Source organism: Lontra canadensis, unplaced genomic scaffold, assembly GCF_010015895.1.
Source record: "Lontra canadensis isolate GAN:19392208 unplaced genomic scaffold, GSC_riverotter_1.0 scaffold57, whole genome shotgun sequence".
Lineage (NCBI taxonomy): Eukaryota > Metazoa > Chordata > Mammalia > Carnivora > Mustelidae > Lontra > Lontra canadensis.
In genome coordinates, this window is record NW_022631051.1 from 1 (window position 1) to 16,227 (window position 16,227).

At 41.9% G+C, this 16,227-nt stretch overlaps 1 protein-coding gene across 4 annotated transcripts in view; it reads right to left on the minus strand.

The window, feature by feature from the left end:
* Positions 1–14,602: 14,602 nt before the first annotated feature.
* Positions 14,603–16,227, minus strand: part of MYOM1 (myomesin 1) — a 145,802-nt gene continuing 144,177 nt past the window's right edge. For all 4 annotated transcript variants that reach the window (XM_032875672.1, XM_032875673.1, XM_032875671.1 and 1 more), the window contains one exon: positions 14,603–15,422. In XM_032875672.1, the coding sequence (XP_032731563.1) occupies positions 15,129–15,422 (294 nt within the window). In that variant the 3' untranslated portion in view covers positions 14,603–15,128. The remainder of the gene's footprint in view (positions 15,423–16,227) is intronic.

Sequence of the window (16,227 nt, forward strand, 5' to 3'; positions counted from 1 at the left end):
TATACTCTAACTTTAGGGAAACAATGCCAGGCCCAGATTCATTGTGAAGGCCCAAACTTTCTGGTTCAGGTGCTGGGTATATCTGCTCTTTTCCACATTAAAACCTTTCTCGATAAATCATCTGATAAATGAATTCTTACTTGAGGCTGAGGCTGTCCATTGTCACAGTTGGGAACAGCCTTTGCTGAGAGGTACTTACTAATTACTGAAAGAAGGCATGGATGAGGTGCGCCTGCCCGAGTTGAGATAAGTCATCTTTCCCACAGGGTTTACATTCTAACAGGAAGTCACTTGATGATGGAGAAATGGCTTTCAGCCTCCTGTGAAGAAGCAGGGGGATATATTCTGGGCAAGGTGAGGACAATGAACATTTCCTGTTATTTCTGCAACCTCCTCCATGGATTATGACTTATTCTGTCTACTCATAAGGGAAAGCTGGGGGACAAGGGATATCTCTGAAAACCCAAATTTATGTTTTCCACTTTCTGGCCATGACATGGTATCCTCTGGCCTGCTTACTGAAATGCTTCATTCCAAGTGGTTTTATCTCATCAGAACATTTTTCAAATGTTTTTCTCCCCTTGTTGCCCAGCCTTAGACTCCATGATCCAACTCTGTAATTGCCTCCTTGCACACTGGACTTGACACTGCTTCTCCATTCTCTCTCCATTTACTCACCTGTCAAAGCACCTGTCCTCCTTCATAAGTACGCTTGTGCAACTGAATACTGTAGAAATTGCACAATGGTGCTAGGGAGTCTCATCTCAAGTAGGTGTCCCAAATTTCTACAGGCCCTTGGTATTCCCCGGAAACCCCACTGCATTTCCTGCTCTCTAAGCTATTTATATTGTTCCCTTCTTCTTTTCCTAACCTGATCCTCATCTTCCTCCTGACTCTTTACTTCCAACAGATGACTTAGCCTTGTAATTCATGAAGGAAATGGAAACAATTAGATAGGAACTTGCTCATCATCTCACTATTAACTACCCACGTCTGCTGCCCTCTACCCTATTATGACAGAGGGAGAGGCGCCCCATCTATGCAAAGCCAAACCTGCCTATGCTCTGGACATCATCCCTTCTTCCTACTCCTGGGCTTCGGTCTGCATTTTCACCGTCTCCCTCTCAATCAGCCTCGTCAGCATCTTTTCATTTCTTATCCAGCATCCTAGATAACTCTCCCCGAACTTACCCCAAGTCCCCTTCAGCTACCATGTCATTTCTTTACTCCACATTCACAATTACTTGAAATAATGATCTGTACTCCGTGTCCCCACCTTTTCAATTTTCATTTACTTTGAAGCCCACTTCAAGGCTTCTGTTACTAAAACTAAACCCAATGCCAAATCATCCTCATCCAATATAGCTGTCCACTCTGTTTGGGATGGACATTCTTCCCTTTTGCCTTCCTGACAATCCCTGGTCCTCCTCATTCCTCCGAAGCCACTCCTTCCCAGTTGCCTTTGCTGGATTCTCCTTCTCTTCTGGAACTCTAAATGCCAGCCTGCACCAGATCTCTCTTTCCCCACTTCCTTCTTTCCAGAAGTGGATCTCTCTTGGAAGCCCACCGCCGTTGGTAGTGTCTAAAGTCCAGTGACTCTGTGTCCCCCGGGGGGCTCAGTTGGTTAAGCATGCAACTCTTGATTTCCGCTTTGGGTCGTGGCCTTAGGGTTGTGGGATGGAGCCTGCATTGGGCTCTGCACTTGCTGCAGAGTCTGCTTGAGATTCTCCCTCTCCCTCTGCCCCTCCTCCTACTCATGCTCTCTCTCTCTCTCTTAAAAAAAAAAAAAAAAAAGGAAAGAAAGAAAGAAAATGGGGCACCTGGGTGGCTCAGTCATTAAGCATCTGATACCAGGGTCCTGGGATCGAGCCCCATGTTGGGGAATCCCTGCTCAGCAGGAAGTCTGCTTCTCCCTCCCCCACTCCCCCTGCTTGTGTTCCCTCTCTGGATGTGTCTCTCTCTGTCAAATAAATAAATAAAAACTTTAAAAAATAAATAAATAAAATAAAAAGATTAAAAGTAAACTCCAGTGACTCTTAAATACCCATCTCTGTCATGATCTCTCCTTTGGCCCACAGACTTCGTCCAACTTCTAACCTGTCATATCCGTTTGTGGGTCTAATAAGTATCTCAAAATTAACGTATGCCCAATATGGGATGCTTGATTTTCCTGTTTCTCCCCATTTTTTTCTATTTTAAGTAGTGGTACCATCCCCCTCCCTGTGGACAGGCGAAAAGTCTTGAAGTTATCCTTGATTCTTCTCTCCTTCCCTTATTCACTAGATCCAAAGCATTAACAAAACTTTATCCTCAAATTATATCTCAAATCTGCTTGCCTCTTTCCATCTCTGCTGCTAACCGAGTCAAAGCTGTCATCAATTCTCTCTGGAGTTGGTGGAAAAACAATTTAATTCCTTTCCCTTCTTTCATTCTTGTTCTTCCTCAATCCATTTTCCACTAAGCACCCAGAAGGACCTTTTAAAAAAATTAATCAACTCATGTTGTTCCTCAGCTTAAAATCTGCCAGTGGGTTCCCATTGGATTTAGAATGAAGGCCAAACTCTCCTTACCCGACTCTAAAGTTGCCTCCTGTGATCTGACCCTCATTTCCCTTTCTGACCCTGTAGCACTCCTCTCCTCAATCACTCTCTTCCAGGCAGACTATGCTCCAGACTTACTTTCTATTATTCGAACATGATAAATGCAGACCTAGCCCAGGGCCTTTGTACTTGCTGAACCCTCTGCCTGGATCATTCTAGCTAAACCATTTGAAACTCATTGTCCATTGTCCTGCTGTATGTCTTCATAGTTCTTAACTCTAAAATGTTTGCCAAAGTATTTTACTCTTAGTGGATGCTCAATAAATACTTTTGGAATAAACAAATCATCGATGCCGCTTAACGACAGTGAAGCTTGTTCACTGATTAATTTATGCTTTAATTATCTTCAATAAAAAATATGCTTGGGCATCTGTCCAAAATCAAAGCAAGATTAAAGTTGAGGAAAATGCAAACTGAATTACAAATAACATATTGGCACTGTTTCAGAGTCTTTGTGAATGCTATATTTGAGACAGTTGCTGAAACTGTAATAAAATTATAGTCTAGCTGTTTTTTTCCCCTAGTCTACTCACCTCCCCCTGTTGACGAGACAGAACTCTGACTCCCTTGCCAAAACAGTGCTCTCTGCCCACTGAAGCCTGACTTTGGGACCAACGGGCAAGAATGAGGCACACTGGCCACACGCTGTTCTCTATCCCAGCTACAGTTTCCTCAGCAGCCGAACTTACTCACATGGCTAACTCTAATATTTTCCCTTTGTCTTTGATACTCTGCATTCTGTTCTGAGAGGTAGAGGTGTGGATTTATTTTTTATGTTTTCGGCTCCCCTGAGAGCTTCACCTATGGAATGGATAAAATATCCATCATTTTTCCATAGTGATTCTTGTGTTCTTTTTACTTTCTTCTGTGTTGTTCGACTTATTTGGTATTTCTCATTTTAGCCTCCAGGTCTCTGAAATAATGTTTATGGTTCTCTTTCTTATATCTCTAATCTGAATTCTGAAATGTGTCTTCTGGTCTATCTTCCATTTCATGAATTCTCTCTCTACTCAAGTGTTTAGCTTGTCCATTGAGTTTTTTTTTTTTTAATTCCAATTAATATGTTTTTCATGTGTAGGTTTTCTATATATTCTTTTCCATAATATGTAATTCCTGCATATTTTTTCTTTTACCTCTTTCAATATCTTAAATACAATTATTCTAAAGATTCTTTCATGTTGTTCCTGTTCCTCTCATTCTTAGACGGGAATGATTTTACTTGTGATTCTCCCTTGGTGGTTTTGTTTCTTGGATGGTTTATAACCTTTACCTATGAGTTCATCTGTGGTGGATGCTGTTTCCTATGAGTCCCACCTTCCTTAGTTTTGTAGACACATTACAGGGAGGGCAGGTTAACTTCCTGTGGCTTCTCAGGTGACCTTGAGTGTTCTAGTCTCTGTGTCACAAATGGGACAACTCCTTGGCCTTATACAGGAGTTTTTCTGACATAGGTTAGTGGCTTCATCTTCTGACATGTGCAAACATCATGTATTTGATCTGTGAACATTGGCTATATGAACATCAAAACCCTAGCTCTCAACTCCTGAAGCTTGTGTCAAATTCTAATACCTTCTTCATCTGTCCAATTACTCTCACATGCTACTTTGACTTTGAGCTTACTGTTCATTTTCCAGTCCCTGAAAGTTTCTTTCCTTCAAAAAATATTTATCAAATGCCTATTAATATGCTAGGCACAATGTCAAGTTTTAGAGAGTCAGTAATGAAGTAAATAATGTCTTTGCTCTCAAGCATTTTATTTTTGAGAGATTTCTCTTTCTTCTCCCATGCTCTAAATGTCTTAGAAACAGTTTTGTTATATTTTATCCAGCACTTCTATACATTTGGAGTCTATGTGTATGTGGGGGTTACAAGGAGAGGGGGTCTTGTTGCAGTGGCTCCATCTGCCAGAACACCCAGACGTTCCTCCTCCCCTACCTGTGTCCAGTGAAGTTGAGAAAATGGTAAGCCTTCTGGGATACCTTGCAGACTATGACTATATATCTATCCACACATGACCTGAGAGGCAGCTGGGTAGAATTTACTATTAAAAACATGGATTTGGGGGGTGCGTGGGTGGCTCAGTGGGTTAAGCCTCTGCCTTCGGCTCAGGTCATGATCTCAGGGTCTTGGGATCGAGTCCCGCATCAGGCTCTCTGCTCAGCGGAGAGCCTGCTTCCCCCTCTCTCTCTGCCTGCCTCTCTGCCTACTTGTGATTTCTCTCTGTGTGTGTCAAATAAATAAATAAAATATTTAAAAAAAAAGAAATATGTGAACAGCATTTAAAACAAACAAACAAACATGGATTTGGAGCCTAAATACCTAGGCTCAAAACCCAGCTGAGCCACTTAATAGTTATGTAGTCCTGGGCAAAAATCTCTCTTGGTGCCTCAGTTTCCTCATCTGGAAAAGCAGTCCAATAACAGTATCTTCCTTGTATGTTTGTTAAGAGAACTCAATATCTAAAATGCTTAAAATAGTATCTGGCATATTGTAAATACTTCAATTTTTTAAATTTTATTTATTTATCTTAGAGAGAGATAGATACTGTGAGTCAAGACAGGGGCAGGGGCAGAGGGAAAGGGAGAGGGAATCTCAAGCAGACTCTGTGCTGAGCATGGAAACTGACATGGGGTTTGATCCCAGAACCCTGAGATCATGACCTGAGCTGAAACCAAGAGTGGGATGCTTAGCCCACTGAGCCACCCAAGCGTCCAGTAAATACTTACTAAGTAGCTTCCACATAAACATCAACGGCTGCTGATCACTGAACTGCATCCCCCACCCACCCAAATTCATATGTTTAAGGGTTGGTGTTGGCATTCAGACACCAAAGAAAGGCCACATGAGCCCTGAGGGGGCCACCATTTACAAGCCAGCAAAAGAGCTTTTAATAGTAGCCAAATCTGCTGCAACCTTGACCTGAAACTTCTGGCCTTCAAAATTGTGAGAAAATAAATGTTTGTTGTTTAAGGCACACAGTCTACGACATTTTGTCCTGGCGGCCTAAGAAGACTACTCCAGTGACCCAGCCCTAAACCTAGGAGGTCTTCAGGAGATGCTTATTGCTGCCTTTATTGCTATGTTTTGGTTTGTGTCATCTGCATGCCTTGTGGGTCAGGACAATTTGGTGAGATGGCCTGTGATAGTGGTCCACAAGTCTGACTGGGTGGAGGGGTAAGCTGCAGCAAGAGAGGGAGCTGGGAAACCAAACCAGATCCAAACCGGGGAAATGTCTAGAGTCTCCATGGAGACTGCATTAGTTTGCTGGGGCTGCTGTTATAAAGTACCAGAGACTGGGCTTAAACAACAGAAATTTATTTCCTCACCCTTCTGGAGGCTAGACGTCCAAGATCAAGGAGTCAGCAGCATTTCCTCCAAGGCCTTTTCCCAAGCTTGTAGATAACAGTCTTCTCTCTGTATCTTCACGTGGTTTTTCCTCTGTGTGTCTGTGTCCTAATCTCCTCTTTTTACAAGGACACCAGAAGTATTGGATTAGGGTTTAGCCTAAGGTCATTTTTACCTACTATTCCTCTTTGAAAGTCCTGTCTCCAAATAAGGTCACATTCTCAGTTTACTGGGCTTTAGGTCTTCAACATGAATTTTGGGAGATACAATTCAGCCCGTAACAAGGACAGGACAAATTCTGCTGGACACTTCCTTTCTTTGGAAGCATTTATTCCAGCTTATTCCTGTGTAGACTTGTCTGCTCCTGGAATGCGATTCATGGTGCCATGGTTATTTCTAAGAGAAATAACCCAGGGCACCTGGATGGCTCAGTTGGTTTAGCTTCAACTCTTGATTTCGGCTCAGGTCCTGATCTCAGGGTGGTGAGATTGAGCCCTGTGTGGGGCTCCCGGCTCAGTGTGGAGTCTGCTTAAGACTCTTTCTGTCCCTCTGCTCCACCCCCTTGCTCTCTCTCTCTAAAATAAATAAATCTTTAAAAGAAAGAAAGAAAGAAAGAAAGAGAGAAAAAAGAAAAGAAGAGGAAGGAAGGAAGGAAGGATGGAAGGAAGGAAGGAAGGGAAGGAAGGAAGAAAGACAGACCCCTCTCTTCAGTCTCAACATGGAAACCCCATAGGCTCATCATGCTCTTACTTCTCCGAAGCCTTCTCTGATTATGAATCCTGTATCCCATTCTCTTCTTTATCCCCCCCTCACTCTAAAGCAAGTATTGCATCTCTCCTCCATACTCAGATAACAGCTTGTTGCCTATATTTTCCTTTTGAGCTTATTGCTTACACAGCTCTACATGTTCCTGTTATCTCATCAGTTAGAGGTAAACATCTGAGATAGATCTCCATCTGACTCATTTGTATCCTCACAATCTTTGCTCTAAATCCTTGTCAAAGGAAAAAAATGAGTGCTAACAGTGACCACCAAACTGACCCATACTTCATCCTTGAAGTCAAGTATTGAGATGGTCCTTCAAATCTCTGATAAATATTTGACTTATCTGAAGACCTTACATGCTTAGTGGAACTTTGGCTAGCTACTGAAGGGGAGCATTTTGGAAGCCTGGGTGGAAGAGGCATGAAATTAATGTGAAATTAATATATGCTTTTATATAGGCAGATGGATATCTTTAGCAGGAGAGAACGTCATGCTAGAACGATGTGGAATTCTCAAGGACTCACACAGAGGTCCACAGCAGAAGTGAATTGGGGGGGCGCCTGGGTGGCTCAGTGGTTAAAGCCTCTGCCTTAGGCTCAGGTCATGATCCCAGGGTCCTGGGATCAAGTCCCGCATTTGGGCTCTCAGCTCAGCAGGGAGCCTGCCTCCTCCTCCTCTCTCTGCCTACTTGTGATCTGTCTGTCAAATAAAAAAAAAATCTTAAAAAAAAAAAGTGAATTGGGTTAGAATAGTTTTTTGCAGGGTCTCAGTTAATTTCTACATAAAATACTTTAAGAGCTAGAGAAATAAATACTTTCTGAATTTTTTTCCATTTCATTTTAAATGGAGCTTCCGGGGTTTGATTCTTGTTTTGAATGATGTCTTTGTAAGAAACTTCCTGTGTTGACAAGAGACACACTGCATTTTTGTAAATGTAGTTCCACAGAAATGAGGAACAGTCCCAAATGTCTTACCAGTTTAAGGCCTTTATGCAATTTTTTTGAGATTTCAAGTCCCTTAATCTTTATCATGTGTATATGTCTCTGTAATATAAACTATAATGCAATATAATACAATTATAATATACAACCATATCTCTAAATAATACATAATAATGCAGTATATAAATACATAGTATATCTATATATAGTATACAAATAATAATGATAATTATGTTCAACTATATCTCTATAACATACCACTATAATAACATTTCAAGTAATATGTTTCAATTTTAAAAATTTTTCCTAGTGTCTTGACTTATTTTGCTTTAAATTATTTATCAACAGAGATCTGAACATCTTCAGCATTTTCCCTCTGCTTTAGTTTCATATTATTAAGATAGAGTGGAAATGGGACAAATTGGCTCTGCATCTCTACTCTGCCAGAAATCAATCTGCTTCTACATAAAAGTTGTTCAAATGTCATGGATGCAGATTTTAGCAGAACTAGGGACATCACAACCAAATGTCTCTTTTTCATAAGACAGAGTGATGGGTGCTTTGGTGGCTGAGTTGTTAGGTGTCTGCCTTCAGCTTGGGTTGTGATCCCAGGGTCCTGAGATCAAGCCCCATATTGGGCTCCTTGCTCAGTGGGAAGCTTGCTATTCTCTCTCCCTGCCTGTGTTCCCTCTCTTGCTTTCTCTCTTTCTCTGTCAAATAAATAAATTAAATCTTTTAAAAAAAGAGTGATTTGAGCATGACCATATTTTACAATACAAATAATTTTTTTTTATACTCTAGTGACAACAGTTTATTGTTATATTTTTACTTACAGGTTTTCTATTCCTTGGTGCCTCATATTTTAAGGCAACAGCCTTCTTTCATGCAGCATTAGAAGTGTGCAGCAAATTTTTGAAATGTTAATAACCATAATGTAGCCTAGATAAGAAACATTAATATGAAAAGCCTGAAGAAGGGGCGCCTGGGTGGCTCAGTGGGTTAAGCCACTGCCTTCAGCTCAGGTCATGGTCTCAGGGTCCTGGGATTGAGCCCCAAGTTGGGCTTTCTGCTTGGCAGGGAGCTTGCTTCCCCCTTTGTCTCTGCCTGCCTCTCTGCCTACTTGTGATCTCCCTCTCTCTGTCAAATAAATAAATAAAATCTTAAAAAAATAAATAAAATCCCGATGAAATGTAAAATTGAGGAAAAAGTCCAACTGAAAGGGTTTACAAAAAATAGTCTAATTCTTATAGACATGAAGTTGATGCATAGAAGCCAATAAATAGTCTCTTTTCCTTCCCCTTTCTTCCCCTCATCACCTCACCACCCACACACTGAGAAACTCTCGTCTTGCCTCATTCCTCATCCAGAGAGACGGAAAAAGATTCTCACCCCAGTTCAGTTCCATGACTTCTGGCAGAGTTTGTGCAGAGGTCAAAGCTGCCTGTGATTTTCCACTGTCACTGGACCTAAACCTGGGGAGAAGGCGGGGATTTCAGAGGCTGAGAATGCTCTACCCACTGCTGCGGGTCACCCTGTCATGCTGAGGAGCCCATGAGGAACAGGGCCTGGAATAGACCAGTGCTAAGTCAATATTTGTTGATGAATGAATGAGTAGAAAAAAATGATAGCTTGTATTTTTGTGAGTCTATAAAAGTTATAGGTAATTGCCCTCTCTTTCAGTTTTGAGAAGGAAACAAAGAACTTTTTTCATTGTCATCATTTCTTCATCTCTCCTTTCAACACTGCTGAAACTTTCTCCCAAGAGGAGGATTTCAGAGCTCTTGGTTCCGCTCCAGCAATACTCATATGCTTCTCTTCCTCCTCAGCACAGTTTTCTTTTCAGGGAAATGGAAAGCTCCTCTTGGCACAGTGGTCCCTGGTTTTGGGTATGTGAGGAAGAGGCACATTTCCCAGCATGTTCTGATGAATGGGGACTGGATTGGGGGAAGCTCAGGAGGTGGGGGTGCCCACACGGACAAAAGACTGAGAGCAGAGGGCATTCTGCTAGTGGTAGATCTCTCAGCTTTACTTTGTCACGTGAAGTCTTTATGTCGCCTTAATTTTTGAATGATATTTTCTGCAGGTAGAGAATGCTAGGTTGAGAGTTTTTTTGCTTGCTTCCCATTTGGCACTTTAAAGACTTTGCTCCATGGTCCTCTGACTTCTATAGTTTCTCCTGAGAAGTCTTTTGTTATTCTTGCTTTTGTATGTGATACCTTTTACTCGCTGGCTGCTTTTAAGATTTTTGTCTTGATCCATGTTCTCCAGCAAATTAATTATGTCTTGCCTGGGTGTTCTTCTATGTCTCTACTCAATATATCCAATCTTTCCTCTGGCTTCTTGAAAATATAGAATATAGTTATAACAAGTGTTTTAAGGTCCATGTCTGCTAATTCTATTATCGTTGTCATTTCTGGGTTTTGTTTTTATTAATGTACTTCTCTTTTTGTCCCCCAAGTCTGTATTACTTTATTAGATTATAGAGATCTGCTAACTTAATGATTATAAAACAGTACTAATGACATTTCAAGTTATATACCTATAATCCACCAACAAGTTACTGATCTACCCATAGCTTATTATATTTCAAAAGCTACTCAAGCATCTTCCTTGAAGTTATGACTACATTTGCTATTGGGATTACATAGTGTTAAAATTACTAAAATTTATTTTGAATTTTCATTATCTGCTCAAATAATATTAATATTGAATTATTCTTGATACTTCCATAATATTTGTATATATTTTTTCCATTTTATTGAAATATAATTGACATATAACATGGTATTAGTTTTAGGTATATAATATGATGATTTGACATATGCATATACTGTGAAATGATTACCATAATAAATTTAGTTAACATGAATCACCTCACAGTTATAATTTTTTTTGAGTGATGAGAACTTTTAAGATCTACTCTCTTAGCAACTTTCAAATTTATAATAGAGTATTATTAATTGCAGTCATCATACTATACATTAAATCCAAAGGACTTATTTATCTTAAATGGACTTTTCTCCTGGTTGTTAGTCATATTTTCCTGCTTCTTGGTATGCCTGCTGATTTTTTATTGGGTAGTCTCCATAATGAATTTCACACTGTTGGATAATGCATCCATTTAAACTGTGTTGCCCTTGCTTCTGACCCAGCCTTAGGTTATTACAGATATTTGATCCTTTAGAGGCTTGCTTTTGCCTTTTGTTAGGGCGCATCAAGAGCAGCTTTTAGTCTAGGGTTAATTTAGCCCTGCTACTAAGGTGAGAAACTTCTGAGGACTCTCCCTGATGTTCCACATATAACAAGGTCCTTTCATGCAGGCTGGTGGGAGGGAGAACTGTTCCCAGCCTGTGGGAGCCCCAAGAACTATTTGACCTACTGTTTCCCACTGGCTTTCTCTCCAGCACCCACAGAGCAGCGCTCCCCCAGAGAACCGTCCGCAGCTATCCAGCACAGCTCCTCTGTGCTACTCGCTTCTCCCTACTCTTTTCCCCACAAATTCTAGCCGACTCAGCCTCTTTGAACTTTGGTCTCTGTCCCTTCAGCTCAATGAGACCGGTAGGTTCTGTTTGGGTTCCCACTGGCTGAACTGCAGCGTGAACACTCTGTCCAGGGTCACACTTGGTCCAGGCAATCATAGGTCTCTCATTTCGATTTCTTTTTCTCTCAGGGCTCATAGTTCTCTGTGTCCGTGTGCCAGTGCCCCCCTTTTTTTTTTTTTTTTAATTTGACAGACAGAGATCACAAGTAGGAAGAGAGGCAGGCAGCAGGGGAGGGTGGGGAAGCAGGCTCCCCCCTGAGCAGAGAGCCTGATGTGGAGCTCAGTCCCAGGATGCTGGGATCATGACCTGAGCGGAAGGCAGAGGCTTTAACCCACTGAGCCACGCAAGCACGCCTGCCAGTGACCTTTTTAAACAGCTTCCCCCCCCCATATATTTTGCCTGGTTTTCTAGTTGTTTATGGTAGAAGGACAATTTCCATAACAGTAATCCTTTGTGGGTAGACACAGAAGTCCCTTGTAGTGTAGTTTTACATTTGCTTCTCCGGGGCCCCAGACATTGGCCATTTTTATGGGAACTCTTGGCTTGAGATTCCTACACCATGTGGTGCTGTAAATTTGGACCCCACAAGCATGCAGTACTGGCTTGAGGAATCCATTAACTTTGTTTTTCTACCCAGAACCACCCCCAGGCAGATGGCAAGCTTCCGTGTAGCTTCTCTCTGTCAGTTGGTGATATTTTTACCATTCCTAATTTTTTGACTAAGCTACTCTTCATGTACCCCAGCTTTGTGCAGGACCGTGTATACAGCTGCCCATCTTCAACAGTCTGAGCCACATCTCTTGTTCTAACGTGGGTATTAACTCCAGTTCGGGGCCAGAGGGGATTTATCTAGGTGGAATAAATAGAATTTCATTATAGAATTAATAGAATTCTATTAATTCCAGGTAGAATTAATAGAATTCTATTAATTCCTTGCATTATCACATTTGTGCACATTTGATTTTTAGGTACTCGGTGGAGTTTTATCCTAGTAATAAGCTTTATGATTTTAACTTACACTGTTTAATTGATTGTGATTTTTTTTATAAAGTTGCAATCTACAACTTTTTTATTTTATTTTATTTATTCATTTGTCAGACAGAGAGAGAGAGAGCGTGCACACACAAGCAGGTACAGTGGCAGGCAGAGGCCGAGAGAGAAGCAAGCTCCCTGCAGAGCAAGGAGCCCAATGCAGGACTCGATCCCATTACCCTGGGATCATGGCCTGAGCTGAAGGCAGCAGCTTAACCGACTGAGCCACCCAGGCATCCCTGATTGTGATTTTATGTTGAAGGCTTACTGAGTTTATATACTAAATGAGAACATTTAAGAGAACTCAAATTTTTCATTTCAATATGCTTAGTTTCATAGGTAATTAAAGTTGTTGAAGTTTCTGGAAAGTTTTTATTTGTTAAGTCAGATAATAGTAGCACCTAAAATGGAAAGCAAATAGATTAATTTATAAATACAGTTTAATAAGTTAAAGGGAACTTAGTTACATTATTAAGGCACCCTTCAATCTTTTCAATGGCTAGATTTTTAAATAGAAAAATGAGATTTTAAAACTAACCTTCAAGGATTTAGGAAGATCCACATTTTTAAATTTATTACTTCAGTAGACTGAATATTAATCTTATAAAACAAAACTCTGAATAGTCTTTTTTGTGCTTCAATACAATCCTCTGTGTACCAGTATCTCATATTTATCAGGTCACAGTTTTATGAGTTCTCATGAGTTAGAAAGATTTTCAGCATCATTAAATTGATAGATCTGTACTTTTGTTCTCTTTCCCCCTGTAGGAACAGCAGCTTTTTACATAAGCCATCAAATCATAATGTAGTTGATTCAGTTTTGTTGTTACAGTGGCTGTAACAATTTGGGGGGCTGAAGGGGAAGGTGCAGGAGAGGCAGAGGGAGAGAGAGAAAATCTTAAGCAGGACTCACACCCAGTGTGGAGCCTGACATGGAGCCCCATCTCACAACCCTGAGATCATGACCTGAGCCGAAATCAAGAGTTGGACCCTTAACCAACTGAGCCACCCAGGTGCCCCTGAAATACTTCTTATAACCATTTTGTTGAGGAATCTCAGTGTATGGAGCTATGAGTATGAAAGCATTTCTGTCGCTCACTGCCACCTTTTCCATCAGGTCTCTCTGGACTGGATGGCAGGAATCTCTGTGATGCACACTTTCACTTCACAAGTTTTCACATAATTTCAGAACTTAGGACACACTGTTTTAAAATCATGATTTCATTGGATTCAAAGTCCTTCCTGTTTTCTCTCTGGTCTGGGCTCCAGTGATATGGAACTGGGGGTGGGGGTAGCAGGTTCGGCTCACGTACATACCGCCCTTCTTCCCTTCCCCCAACACTGGTGACTTTGCTGCTGGTTCTTGTGAGGGGTGCATTTGGGGTTCTGAGGAGAGTCCTGGGGGCCTCTTACCTTCACAGCTCCTGCTTTTCTCCTTTTCCCTCTCTTCAGCTCCTCTGCTGGTGTTCAATTTCCTTTGGTCCCCTCGTCCAGAGAGAACCCTCTTGCTGTAGGAGGGAAAGCTTCAGACCGCTCAAGATCAGCTGCCCTTGGCAGGGTGCATTTGACCCTTGAGAAGTTCATCAACTTGCCATGCCTGTAAGTGACAGCACAGCATCTCTCTGCTGCCTGGTGTTCAATGTCATGGCAACAGCAGGGGGCACTTAGCTGCACAAGGGAATCAGATGGGAGGCAGTTTCTAGTCCTGAACTTTGCAAAGGAGAGGATGTATAGTTGTACCTCCAAACCTATAAAGGAGTCTGTTGTCCCATCTCTGACCTTTGGCAGGAGGACGGAGAAGAGAAACCTTTTTTTATCCTAACTGTTTTCCTCCAGTGGTTTGTGAGTGAGCACAAGTGTGCACATTTGCGTGTGCGTGCGGGCAGGTTGTGGGTGTGTGATGGTGTTGGGTGGTGGCTGGGGACAGTAATAGGGGGAGAACCAAATTTCCTAAAGCATAATGCTGCCTGTCAGCGAGCCCTGCAAAGAGGGGCAGGCTCCAAAGCTGGCAGTCCTCTGAACTCAGAATCAGGGTTCTCTTTTTCTTAGCTGTGCACCCTTTGTCGCCAATTCTGGCAGTAGACTCCCACACCATCTTATTATCCTTAATCGACACATTACATGCAATTACTTTGGGTACCTTAACAATGGGATCGACTTGATTGTACATTAAGCTGCCAGATGTACAACGATAGAGCAATTTCATACCCTTGAACCTCAGTTGACCTTGGATGGCTCATCTGATCATACTAGGAAGGGACTACTTTAACCCAAAGGAATTTAAATCAGAAGATGTGCTGTAAGATGCAGTGGGAAGGATGCAGCAGAGACCACACCACTGAACAGCTGAACAGGAAGGAGAAAAACACTAATGGGAAAGAGGAGAGGTGTGAGGACTGTTTATTAATACTGAGGAGGCTCCAAATCACAAGACCGCCAACAGATAAGCACGTCACTATCATTAACAACACACAAAACACACTGCTTGGCTCAACAATTCATCCCCCTTTGGACAGGATGCTGAAGTATGATTGCAACCCATGAGAATTTCCCCGGGAAAAGTCAAGCCAAGTCCAAATCCTGCTCCACAACATATTCACCTATTCTCTGACCATCATCCAACATCCCTCCGTCTTTATTCTGGTCTTTTCTTTAAAACCATTTCCTAGTATTTGTGCGACCAATGGCATTTTCTTAACACAGAATTTGTTGATAAAGAAAACTATCAAAATGTTGTTAGTCGATGCTTTTTTATATGAATGAGAGATTTTATGATTTTCCCCTGAGCCAGCACAAAAATGGAGAGTAGAAAGCGGGAAGAGTTCCTTAACACTTAACCCAGGCCATTCGCACGTGAGTAACACAAGGTAGCTCGGCGCAGCTCCCCTCGTACAGCCTCCTGGTCACTTGGTCTTCTTGTTGCCTTTCTGGGGCTGCTCAGTTGCCTTCCTCGCCACCTCCTCCGGGATGAACACACTGATTGTGAAGTCGCTTATCTCTGAGCCGTACTTGTTCTTCACAACCAGCCCGTATTTGCCGGAGTCGGCGGTGCTCACCCCACTGATGGTGAAGTAGGCAGTCTTGCCGGCCTCGAACCTGACGCTACAGTGGTCATCTGGGACCAGGGGCTTCTCGTTCTTTAACCAGGAAACCTCTGGAGTTGGGTCACCCCACACGATGCAGGTGAGATTAAGCGCCTGCAAAACACATTTTATGAGAGGGAAGGAGATAGATCAGGTACAATGATCCAACTTCAAGAAACTTTCTGGTGGTTTGGCAGGACCCAAAGGACGATAATACAAGGCCCCTGGAATAACGGGTGGAGTGATGTGATAACAGGGGCATGCACCTGCTTCAATTATAATTTGACTTCACTCCCAATTAGATTTCTGGAGGGCCTCAGCTTCCCGGCTTTGGGAAGGATCATCATCAGAGCCACACGGAGTTTGCTGCCAGTTCCCATCTGCACTCTTGCTTTCATGAACACATAGATGTCTTTTGCTCTCATGTGGCATTTGGATTCTGTCTCAGTAGAGAAATCTCATTGCCATAATCACCACCTGCTCACTTTGCATTTTGTCTGCCTCACAGAGCCCAGCAGCAGAATCATGACAGCTGTTTCAGATAATGGGATTCATCTTCAGGTTCCATCTCCCTCCCTTTATTTCTCCCCTCAAACCCCAACCAGTCTGTTGTAGTTGAGACGGTGCTCTACCAAAATGTATTCCTATTTCCTGATATTTTATTATATTGCCATCTGTGCTGAAACCCTCTTCCTTCAAAAGTTCAATGTTTAGGCCAATTGTTTTACTTTACCATTACTTTTTTGTTGAAAAATTTAAGGATAACTGTAGATTCAGAAAGTGTAGTAAAAAATAATAGAGAGGTTGTATGGGCCCTTACCCAGTTTCCCCTAATATTAACACTTTACAAAACCATAGTGTAATAATAACACGACCAGTATACTGACAGTGATACAACCCATGGTTCTTATTCAGATCT